We start from the raw sequence: 12,241 nt of genomic DNA on the forward strand, positions 1-12,241 counted from the left end.
CTTGGTGGGGTGGGGAGTTTAATAGAGTTGTGGCCATGTAGTCTCTTGGAGTTTATGCTGCTTATTGCCCTTCAGTCCTGAATCTCTGCCAACAGTTTTTCTGCAACTTCTGCTGTGCTCTCTTTTCTTTGCACAAACTTGCAGATGGAGTTCTCGGTACTGCTTCCTCTTCTTGTAAACATTTCTCAAAACTTCTCTGCTCCCTTTCCTCTGTACCCCTTCAACCACTTCCTCATTCTTATTTCCCTTTTGCATGTGTGCAGGATACCCAGATGGCTTCCTGCTAAAGTCAGGCATCCTTTGTATAAACTCTCCTATTGCTTCCCTGTATCAAAGTGCCATTTCCTTACCATGCAAAACAGGCTGACAGTCAGTCATTCTGCCTTTTATCCCCATACTCAGATGACACTTCTACTTCCATTCCTATTGATGCTTGCAATTCCCAGTGAATTTGATTGTATTCACTGTGTCTAAATTTCTCATACTGAGCACTGCATTTGGGAAAAAAAATTACTTTATTTTACCATTCATATTTTGGCAAATGAGACCAGAAAAAATGGTATTTATTAAGATTAATGGGAAGACTTCTGATCTGTTTTCTGTTTCATATTATTTGTTTAAATTAATAGAGCAGGAATCCCAAATGTAGACTTGTCATAGAATGATATGCTATAAATGGATGGGATTTATATTATTTATAATATATTATTCAAAAAGATGGTTATGGGATTTTGAAAAGATTTTGACCTAACAAGATTATCAATTAACAAATGTTTCTAGTTCCAATTGATTTGTAATGTAGATGATGATGTATATTTTTAAAGTAATCATCAATTAATAATATTATTTTGGTAGCAGTTGCACAGGAACAGCATTCAGTTTACTGATGGATATGAAGTAAAAGAAGACATTGGGGTTGGTTCTTATTCTATCTGCAAGAGATGTATACATAAAGCTACAAATATGGAATATGCAGTTAAGGTAACCACTGTTAAAAAAAAAACTCTTAATTGCTAACAAAATCATATTTTCAGAATTTACAGTCTCATAGGTCAATGTTTCCTTAAATGTAACTACCATAAACAAAATAGCAAATTGTTTTCTTCTTAAATGAATAGAAAAAATTGTGAATGCAAATGTCACATATTCATTAAATGTCATGTTTTGTTGCTATTTTATTTTTTTAAGTGTTCCCCATGAAACACCTATCTAACTCTATTACATGTATGCTTCTGGAAGAGAATATACGCCAAAGAGACTGCATTACTAAGCATTATTACTAAGTATATTATTACTAAGCATTATATACAAAAATGACAATGATTAGATTAATTTAAATGTAATTGTTCCTTTTAGTTCCAAAGTAGATATATAGATGATCCCATAAATCCCTGTTCCTAGCTGTGCTGGTTGTGTAGATTAGTACCATTGCCATTTTTTTTTCCAGAGGGAACCTCAACTCTGGAAAACCTCAACTCTGCATTTCCTTGCTTTTTGTTAGTTTAACTCATTAATATTTTAACGTTTATTTAAAAGCACTAAGGGAAGCTAAGTGAATCAGATCTAAATTTCAAAAATGTTCCAGTAATGAATAAAGGGCAATAAAATTTGCCTTGCCGATGAGGAAATCTGTGTAAATGGCAAAGCAGGAACAGAGTTTGGCAAATTTTTTAAAACTTTTTAAAAATCTGTTATATTTTGACGCAATTTACCTTTTAGAATTATAGAACCATTCAGACATATGGACAGAATTGTTCAGTTTGGTTTCACACTCATATAGTCTGATATACAGGCTACTCACAAGGAATCCTTGAATTCCAATGGAGGTATTTGTTTACTTGCCAGCAGTCTGGTTTTAGTCATAAACTAGATACATTTTCTGTAAAATAAGACGCAAGATCATTTGTGGGGGGAAGTACATAAACAAATTATCTTTCATAATTTGAATGCATTGAATCTGAAATAAATGATTACCAAGCTGAATTTTGAATATTTCACTTTCTAAATTAAGTTCAAAATTTAAGTAAAATTTGGAAAAAAAAATGTATTTTGTCTGTGGTTTTTATTCCAGTAAAAACAGCTACTATATTTCCAACTCATTGTTTAAAAAAACATAATTTAACAGTTCCTACGTGTGTGACAGACTCCTTGCATTTAAAGGCCCCAGTGCAGCATTTCTGCTGCAACAGCATTGTGATAATGCACCCTTTGAAACATCCATTGGTAGCAATTTCTGCACAGCTGTCAAGGATTCGCTCCAGTGACATTAGACTGGGTACCAGTTCTCCATTGTGTTTGGTCCAACCCATATTCTCTGGTGAGAGTAGTGGGATTGTTGCAGTTCGCCTGACTCCACTTGAAAGTGAGCTCTTTGGATGTTGCAGCGCAATGCATTGCTTGTTAGGGTCCATGCCTCTAGTGATTGACACTTGGAGAACAATATCACTGTGCCTTGTTGCAGCTCTCCCCATCAGATAAATTGTACATGTTGCAGATCAATTTTTCTGCTGAAATGATTGATTCATTTTGGGGATCATCCTTCTCTCAGTTTCTTTGAAGTCCATGTTTTTCCATGGATACTGTCCAAGCAGTTTTCTTGCTGTGGCCAGCAATATGGGAAAGAGTATAACAGCCTGTCAGAACATGGAAGGAGAATATTGTTTCTATATCTGCTTGAGGAAACACAGGCAAAAGCTTCTCTTAAATAGTATGCACAGGAATGGTTTTTGAGTTTTTTTTTGGTGTTCCAGCCTTCATCCACAACTTGCTGCAAGGCGTTTTGTCATCGTGTGCCACTAACAGACGTGTGGTTAGTGTTGTGTTGACGTGTGGTTGGAACCTTCCACAACCCAGTTACCTCTGTAGAACTCTTCAAGTACTTCCAGAGGGGGCTGGTTCATTTCTGCTAAGTACATAGATCCCCATCAATCATAATTTGTGTATTCATATTGGTGAAAGAACAGAAGCATTCTTTTGAAGGCATACAGATGAAGCTCCCAAATTCCATCTCATTGAGCTCTGGGGCAGAGTAGGAGGATACACACATACTACCACCAGTACTGCAAATTGGGATGGTTGTCCATGTTGCTCAGCACAAATGATAGCGTCTTGTCACAGAAACTCGCAGATGACAGAATAGACAGTAGGTTATTGTAATCTTCCTTAGCGTCCAATTTTGAAACATCCAGGAGCTTCTCTTTGAGTTTTTTATTGTGTTGCTATAGATAGCTCAGAAGTTGTGGTAATAAGAGTTGCCACACTGCCGTGTAGAGTGATCTTGTAAGCATGAGTGGCTTTTGCATAATTTTTACCAGAAATTACATGCTCTGTCATTTGTCCACCTGAAATTCCATTTTCAGTCTACATGCTCAACAGTCCAGAATCCTGTGTATGCTGCTCCCAGCATTTTTAGGAAGTTCACTGATATATGTAGACAACCTAAGCATGTAATCAGGATATCTTTACATTCTGGTAAAGTCCATTTTAGGTCCATCAGAGCAGGGAAGAGTGCTCGATCAACATGTTTCTGTTGAAAATAATTAGGGCTGTCGATTAATCGCAATTAATTCTCACAATTAACTAAAAAAATTAATTGTGATTAATCGCACTGTTAAACAATAAAATGCCAACTGAAATTTATTAAATATTTTGGATGTTTTTCTACATTTTCAGATATATCTATTTCAATTACAACACAGAATACAAAGTGTACAGTGCTCTCACTTTGTTGTTTTTATTAGAAATATTTGCACTGTAAAAATGATAAATCATTTTTCAATTCACCTCATACAAGTACTGTAGTGCAATCTCTTTATCATGAAAGTGCAACTTACAGTTATAGGTTTTTTGTTACATAACTGCACTCAAAAACAAAACAATGTAAAACTTTAGAGCCTACAAGTCCACTCAGTCCTACTTCTTGTTCAGCCATTTGCTAAGAGAAATGTCTATTTACCTTCATGGGAGATAACACTGCCCACTTCTAATTACATCGTCACCTGAAAGTGAGAACAGGCATTCGCATGACACTGTTGTAGCAGGCATCACAAGAGATTTATGTGCCAGATACGCTTAAGATTCATATGCCTCTTCATTCTTCGGCCATCGTTCCAGAGGACATGCTTCCATGCCAATGACACTTGTTAAAAAACAATGCATTAATTAAATTTGTGGCTGAACTCCTTGGGGGAGAATTGTATGTCTCCTGCTCTGTTTTACCTGCATTCTGCCATATATTTCATGTGCTGGGTCATCATCCGAGACTGCTATAACATGTTGTTTTAAGAACACTTTCACTGCAAATTTGACAAAATGCAAAGAAGATACCAATGTGAAATTTCTAAAGATAGCTACAGCGCTCTACCCAAGGTTTAAGAATCTGAAGTGCCAAGTTCCAAAATCTGAGAGGGATGAGGTGTGGAGCATGCTTTCAGAAGTCTTAAAAGAGCAACACTCCAATGCAGAAACTACAGAACCCAAACCACCAAAAAAAAAATCAACTTTCTGCCGTTGGCATCTGACTCACAATGAAGAAAATGAACATCCGTTGGTCTACACTGCTTTGGATAGTTATCAAGTAGAACTCGTCATTAACATGGACGCATGTCTCCTGGAATGGTGGTTGAAGCATGAAGGACATATGAATCCTACATTTGTAAGTTCACCTTTCATGATAGAGATTTCACTACAATACTTGTATTAGGTGAATTGAAAAATACGATTTCTTTTTACAGTAAAAATATTTGTAATCAAATAAAGTGAGCACTGTACACTTTGTATTCTGTTGTAATTGAAGTCAATATATTTGAAAATGTAGAAAACATCCAATATTTAAATAAATGGTATTCTATTATTGTGTAACAGCGCGATTAATCACAATTCATTTTTTTAATTGCTTGACAGTACTAAAAATATGTTACTTGTGCAGATTTTTTTACCACAGTATTCAGTGTATCAACTTCATGAGCCGGGGACCAAATGATAGGCATGTAGCTGTATTCAGTTAATGGTGAGTTATTGTTGTTGTGCTTTTCATTAAAACTTGGCCAGTCAGATTTTGTATTTTCAAATTGACATTTGTGGGAAAGTGCCATATCCTGCACTTGTGTCTTCAAATCTGACTGGCAGTCATTAAACCATCTGCCAGGACATCTTCATTGAATTTTGGTTCTGCTGTACTTTCTGTGATATTAGTAGGAAAGATATTTAATATCTCTCCTGTACTTTCTGTTTATTTTTTTAAGTTAACAATGGTAGCCATGTTCTTTTTTGTTTTTACTTATCTTAGAGTACAAAATTCAGCTTGGTAAACATCATTTTCAGATTCAGCACATTCAGGTTATGAAAGAAAACATTTTACCAACTTTTCCCCAGAAATGCTTTCTGTTTCATTAATATCAATTTACCTGGGAATTTGGTCTACTCTATCAGGAGTAGATGTGACTTTTTGTGCTTGGGTTACCAGGTAGCTTTCCCTCTCCTGAATAGCTGGGACAGAGCAATGTTTGCACTACTGTTCCTTCTCCAAGCCCTTAGGGACTGTTGTTCAGACTGCCTCATCTCCTTCTCTGTTGCTATTACTATCTGCTGCCTCTGCTGGAGCTCCTCTTCTCCAAGAAGTAGAGAGAAAGCATGAGGAAGGAAGGCAGCGGAGTGTGCAGGGGGAAAGAAGGATTCAGCTAGAAGCAATAACTTCAAAACCTCATGCAGGAAAGGGATAAGAGATAAAAAGGAGGAGACGACATTGGGGTAAACCTCACAACTCAGGTGGAAGGGAGGAAAGGAAGTAGTGCATCATGAGGAGGAGCAGGCTTATCTTCTTCAGTGGCAAATGGCAAAACTGAACCTACCAGACATTCTCAATTATACCAAATGTGAGTAGCAAGTCATTAGGCTTCCCCCCAAGAAGACAAAAGGTAGGGGAAAACAGTGCTTGTTAAAAGAGGGATGGTTGGTGTAGGGCAATGTCATAGGTTTTGATAGATTCAAATAAGCATCTGATGCTTAACTGAAAACCCCAGGGGATTTCCCTTTTTCTGGTTTCACATGTCTTGTATCTTCTTGTGCTGCACCTGGGGCTAGATCCACAAAAGAGTTTAGGTGCCTAAGTCCAACATGAAGGCATCACTGAGATCCTCAAAACTCCCACTCAGCTGCTGCCTAACTCTGTAGACACTTAGTCCCTAGGTGCCTAAATTTCCACTATTAAAGCCCCCTAGGTACTTAAATAACAGTGTAGATGGTGAGGAGCTGCTTAGGTGAATAGAGTACAGATACACCAGAATGCTAGGGTATATACCCTACACTCTCTCTACATCCCCCAGCAGTGCTTCCTATGTCTACTGGGTTTTTTTTAGCAGTATAGTGTCCCTCTGCCTCCCTTTGGCAGAGCTTTTCCCTGTTGCAGCAAAAGTCTCTGATCATGGGGAGGCAGTAGAAAAAGGCTTTGGGAGCTCCCTGCTGCTGGAGTCTTTCCCTGCTGCAGCAAAAGGCTCTGGCAGCAGGGAGCTGCCAGAGTTTTCTCTGCTGCCTCCCCACAGCCAGTGTCTGTCTTTGCTGCAGTGAAAGGTTCCAGCAGTGGGGAGCTGCCAGAACCTTTCCTTACTGCAGCCTGCTGCTTCCCCCTGGTGGAACCTTTCACTGTTGCATGTAGTTATGCAATGCAATGTGGACACAGCCTGCTTTTCACTATCACATGTAGCTTCACATACCTTATGTGGTGCCACCACTGTAAACAAGGCCTACGTTTCTGCCAGGGTGCATGCACCAAGCCCTAGTATGATCCTCAAACTAGATGCTGCCCTTCTTTCTTACGTGTGGGGTTTAATCCAGTAGGCATGCTCAGATCAGGTTTAAACACACAAAAAACAGGAGGTAGTGGTTGTGGTGGTGCCATCCTTATAACTTATAGCCCAGTGGTTAGGATGATACTCTGGAATGTGGGAGACATGGACACAAATCCTGCCTCTGCCTGAGGTGGAGCAGGGATATGAACATGGGTCTCTCCCCTCCCATGAGAGTGCTCTAACCACTGAGCTATAGAACCACCCACTCACTCTTTGGCTCAGTGTATATTCAGTTATTTGTATACAGTGGAAACTTAAAGCTTCAATAGAGAGACTGAGAGACCCCCTGCACCCCAAAATTCCCTAGAGCCCAGTGGATAGAGTACTCTTGTAGGAGGGCGAAAACCCGAGTTCAGATCCCTTCTCTACATCAGGCAGAGAAATTTAACCTGGGTCTCCCACATCCTAGGTGAATGCCCTAACCACAGATCTAAAACTTATCAGGGGATAGGTGGGGCAGTACTACCACCTTCGCTGGTGTTTGTTGCAAGGAACAGCTTGGACACCTAACTAGGAGAAAGTGCATGGCTGAGAATCCCCCAACAGAGATAGGCACCTCCCTGCAGCCTGGAGTTAGGTGCCTAACTCACTTTGAGGGGTGAGCTTAGGACCTACCCTTCTCCTCAGCATTTTTATTGACTAACTTAGGTGGTTCCATACTCAACGTCCTGGCTTATGTGGATCCCGTTCTTAGGTGCCTGTCTTTCCTCATGAATTGTATAGGGAGTGTAGGTAGCTAACTCAGGGCTGTGGATCCCACTGGGTGACAGGGTGCCTAAAATTAAGTCCCTTTGTAGATCTAGCCCCAAGTGCCTAGTTGGAGACAGCCATACTAAATCAGTCCAGGAATGTCATCCATCCAGGATTCAGTAACACATGCAAAGTCAGGGGCTTTATGCTTTATTAAGTGGATGGTTAAAGTATTATTTATTGCCATCTTCACATTAATGAGTGTGACCTGAAGAATCACCAGCATCCTATCCACCTGAAGAATTTTCCACATTCTTCCAAAAGATTTTTTCCTCTCTCAAGGAACCAAGTCTTGATTGTAGCCAACATCCCTGTAAACATTGGTGAGGAAGGTTGTGTATTTGTACAAATGAAAACATCTGTCTATCTTCAGTGTTTAGAAAATATTTATTCTTACAAACTTGCTTGGTCTTCTAGATTATTGACAAGAGCAAAAGAGATCCAACAGAGGAAATTGAAATCCTACTGCGCTATGGACAGCATCCAAATATTATTACCCTTAAAGATGTAAGTAGACACCAAAAGATTCATTCTTTGATTGGATATTATAAAAAATGTTTTCACTCTTCATTTTGTATCTGTCAAAGAACAACATGCATGTTTTAGATGTATCTAAAAATACTTCTTTGTCTAATATAAAGAGTAAAATGGTACAATTTCAAATGTCTTAATATGCTTTTGCCAATATCCAATTTTAAACTAAAATAGGTAATTATTAAAAATAGTCATTTTTATTTGAGGTACTCAACATAGTAGATTGTGATTAATATTTTATTGTATATTAATAAACTATCTGAAATTGCTAGTTAAAAGAAAAATGTCACTGTATAATGTAAAAGAGACAAGATGAAGGGAAGGGATAGGAGGGAAAGTTAATAAAAGTCCAGTGGTCATTCAAAAACACTTCGGGGTGTAGAAGTAATTAGGTGTTCTTCAAAGTGGGAAGAGATGAACTAGTATGGATTTATGTGGGAGTAGGTTCTGTTCCATCTAGGTTCTTATACCATGCCATAGTATAGTGGCACACACATGGCCCAGTCCAACAGAGACATGACTGTCTGCCAACCTAAGGCACGATGGTGCGATCCCTAGATGATATTTGGTATTCAGTGTAAAGAATGTAGAGTGGGTATAATATCTTCACAGTTGCTTAATCCAGTGAACAGATTTGCTGTTATGGTCTGAACAATCTGCAAGCGATAAAGAAACCTTGCTGTAAGCCCATTGAAGAGGGAACTACAATAAGTGAGCCATGTGGTGACAAGGAAATGTACACAGGTGAACGGTAATTGGGATAAAATGCAACATGGTTTTACACAAGGTAGATCATGCAGGACCAACCAGATCTCCTTCTTTGAGAAGATAACTGATTTTTTAGATGAAGGAAATGTAGTAGATCTAATCTACCTGGATTTCAGTAAGGCCTTTGTTCCAGTTCAGCACAGAGGAAAGTGGTTTTATTCAAGTATTTTCAGGGTCCAGGAAAGAATGGGGGATGTAAACAGCTATTAGATCTTAGATGTCTGAACAACTATGTGAAACAGCAGAAATTCAGCATGATGATCCTCACAGCTATAATCCCCTCTCATTTCTGCGGATTGGTTTGTGACTGTCAAGATGCCAATTTTCATGTTGCAGTTCACTGAGGTTTCTTCATTTTTGTAGTCAGCCACGGCCAGAAGGATATTCTCAGAGATCATGGTAGTTGTAGCTGACCACCGTCATTTAGAGATAATTGTCTTCCCTTACCTCAACGTTCGGTTGTTCAGGTCTTACCCGGGGTTCTTTCAACCCAAAGATCTTGGTAACTTTTACTCTGCGAGGTGATGTCAGGAAATAAATCAGGGGAGACATGGCCATCTGACCGATAGATGGCTGGCACAAACAGGACAACATGAGTGCTTTCACTTAAAGCTAAACTTTACAGTCTCAAGCACTTACACACGTCCGCAACAAGATTCGTAAAACACCCCCAACCCTTGATAATTACTAAAGCTGAATGTGGCTTTCGAGTGACACAGTGGCAGGCTTACGGTGGCCAAATCTTACATCTTGCGGTCCCCTCCGGCAGACTGATCCAGAGGGAGAGTCCAAAGAGAGTCCCCAAACGAGTCCAACTATCTCAAGCTTTTCCCCTTATTTATACATTAGTAATAGAATGACATGTCCCTTAAAGAAACCTTGTTAAGTAATGCATCCGACGAAGTGGGTATTCACCCTTGAAAGCTCATGCTCCAATACGTCTGTTAGTCTAATAGGTGCCACAGGACTCTTTGCTGCTTTTACAGATCCAGACTAACACGGCTACCTCTCTACTTGTTAAGTAAGCAATTTCAAGGATCCAGCAAGAGGTTCCTTCTGATTGATTAACCAGGTGTGGGTTTTTCCAGAGTCTGCGGCCTTGAGACCCCAATAGACATTCCTGAGGGTACATCCTGCTCTTTTAAAATGCATGTATCAGCAACTTCAACACAATTCTTATCAGGAAGGGTGCGGGGTCAAGCTGCCCTTGCTGTGGCACCCAGAACCCCCTCCCCTCCTGCCTTGGTCAAGCTGAGATTGCTGAATGGCCAGTTTACAGCTTGCTGACTAGGCCACCTTTAACAATAAGCCATAGTGGTTTTAGGCATTTTACTGGTTTGCCAAAGTCTCCCCCTACACAGGGGCCAATCTTATCCAGAGCTATGGTCAGCAATAGAAAGAATAATCTTGTTATTCCACAGACTAGCCCTCCAACTAAATCTTGAGAAGTGTGCTTTGACACCAGTGCTGCAGATAGATTTCATAGCAGCTTCTCTGGATGTGGTGACAGGCAGTGCTTACCTAACTACCAGCAGATTTCTCACTCAAAAGACACTCATCTAAGGGATTCAGCTCAGCCCTGAAACCTCAGTAAGGAATGGTCTTCAGCTATTGGGGCATGTGTCATCATGTGTTGTAATTCAAAATGCCAGGTTACATCTTCAGTACCTTCAGTGATGACTCAGGATAGTCTATATATCAAATAAGCACAGTCTGAACAAACAGGTGTCTACCCAAGTGGCTTCTGCAGTCACTTAGCTGGTGAAAGGACCCTTCCAAGGACTGCAGGAGTCCAGTTTATTGAGAAGTCTCTTACCATCATGGCAACATCAGATGCTTCCCCTTTCAGTTGGGGGGCACATTTGGGGCCTCAGTTCAGGGCAAATGGTCATCCCAAGAACAGTTTCTCCATGTCAAACTTCTAGAAATGAGAGCAGCCAGCAATGCTTGCTTTCACTTCCTTTCTCTGAGCAGATCCAGTTCAGTCAAGATCATGACAGACAATATAGCCTGCATGTTTTATATCAGTTGTCAGGGAGGGGCATGTTTTTCCTTCACTCTGTGCCAAAATGATAAAACTCTGGAATTGGTGCATAGCCAGACAGGTAGTCTCTCAGCTTCTTACCTTCTAGTTGTTCAAAACACCATGGCCAACAACCTGCGCAGGCACTTCTCCCAAAATTACAAATGGGATCCAGACTCAGAAGCTCTCAACAACATATTCTTAACTTGGGGATTTCAGAGGTAGACCTTTTTGCAGTTACCGTCGACATAAAAGTGCAAGAAATTTTGCTCAAGCATGACCCTCAGTCACTGGGCCTTCCTCCTCTTGTGGACAAGAGGCCTTCTTTATGCATATCCACCAACACCATTACTTTTGAAAGTACTGAACAAAATCAAACAAGACAAGTCCCATGGTCATTTTAATTGCACCAAGATGAGTTTGGTATCCTTACCTCATTTGACTTGCTTCTCATCTACCAATGAGACTTCCAACCCATTACTGTCTGTTGTCTCAGCATGCTGGTCAGATGCTTCACCCCAATCTAGAAATTCTGAGACTTTAGGTGTGGTACACCACTTGTATACCCATCAGCAAGTGTCTCCCATTCACTCTTCTCTTTCCACCATCCTTGACTAACTGTTGGAATTAAAGACATCAGCTCTCACTATGAGTTCTGTCAAGGTTCACTTGGTGGCTATTACAGCCTTTCATTTGTCCATGAAAGTTTTTCAGTGTTTGCTCATCCCACAACCTCCGGTTTCTAAGGGGACTGATTAATCTTTTTCCACAGACTAGAGAATCTACTCCAATAAGAGACTTGTACTTGGTTCTTAATTGCTTTATGGAACACCCCTTTGAGCCATTAGCTACATGTCCATTGCTTCATTTATCCATGAAAACAGCTTTCTTGGTGGCCATCACTTCCACCCACAGGGTTGGAGAACTGGGTGCTTTGATGGGAGACCTTCCTTTTACAGTGTTTCTAAAAAAAAAGGCATTGTTCTGACCACATCCCCAAGTTTCTCCCTCAGGTGTCTTCTGAATTTCATATTAAGCAGACTATTCATCTTCCATTTTTTCCCCCCAAAACAACATCAGAGTAGACAAGAAGCTGCCTTTTGTACCCTGTATGTCAGAAGGGCATTAGCTTTCAAACTGGACAAAACCAAACTGTTCTGAAAGTCTTCTAGACTCTTCAGTTGAGGACGGGTACAAAGGATGTGCATTCTCCACCCAAAGAGACTCAAGATGGATCTCGGGAATTATTATTGCATGTTATAACTTTGTTGACATTCAGCCTCCTTCTAGAGTAATAGTTCATTCTGCAATGGCACAGTTT

The 12,241-nt window shown here is 40.0% G+C and overlaps 1 protein-coding gene across 2 annotated transcripts in view; it reads left to right on the forward strand.

Annotated features, from left to right (window-relative positions):
- The window catches only part of RPS6KA3 (ribosomal protein S6 kinase A3), a 139,381-nt gene that overhangs the window by 100,511 nt on the left and 26,629 nt on the right, over window positions 1-12,241 (forward strand). The window contains exons 15-16 of one of the 2 annotated variants that reach the window (XM_045013097.1): window positions 856-981; window positions 8,013-8,102. In XM_045013097.1, the coding sequence (XP_044869032.1) occupies window positions 856-981; window positions 8,013-8,102 (216 nt within the window). The remainder of the gene's footprint in view (window positions 1-855; window positions 982-8,012; window positions 8,103-12,241) is intronic. The other variant, XM_045013154.1, reaches the window with a different exon arrangement.

This window comes from Mauremys mutica, chromosome 1 (assembly GCF_020497125.1).
Source record: "Mauremys mutica isolate MM-2020 ecotype Southern chromosome 1, ASM2049712v1, whole genome shotgun sequence".
Classification (NCBI taxonomy): Eukaryota; Metazoa; Chordata; order Testudines; family Geoemydidae; genus Mauremys; species Mauremys mutica.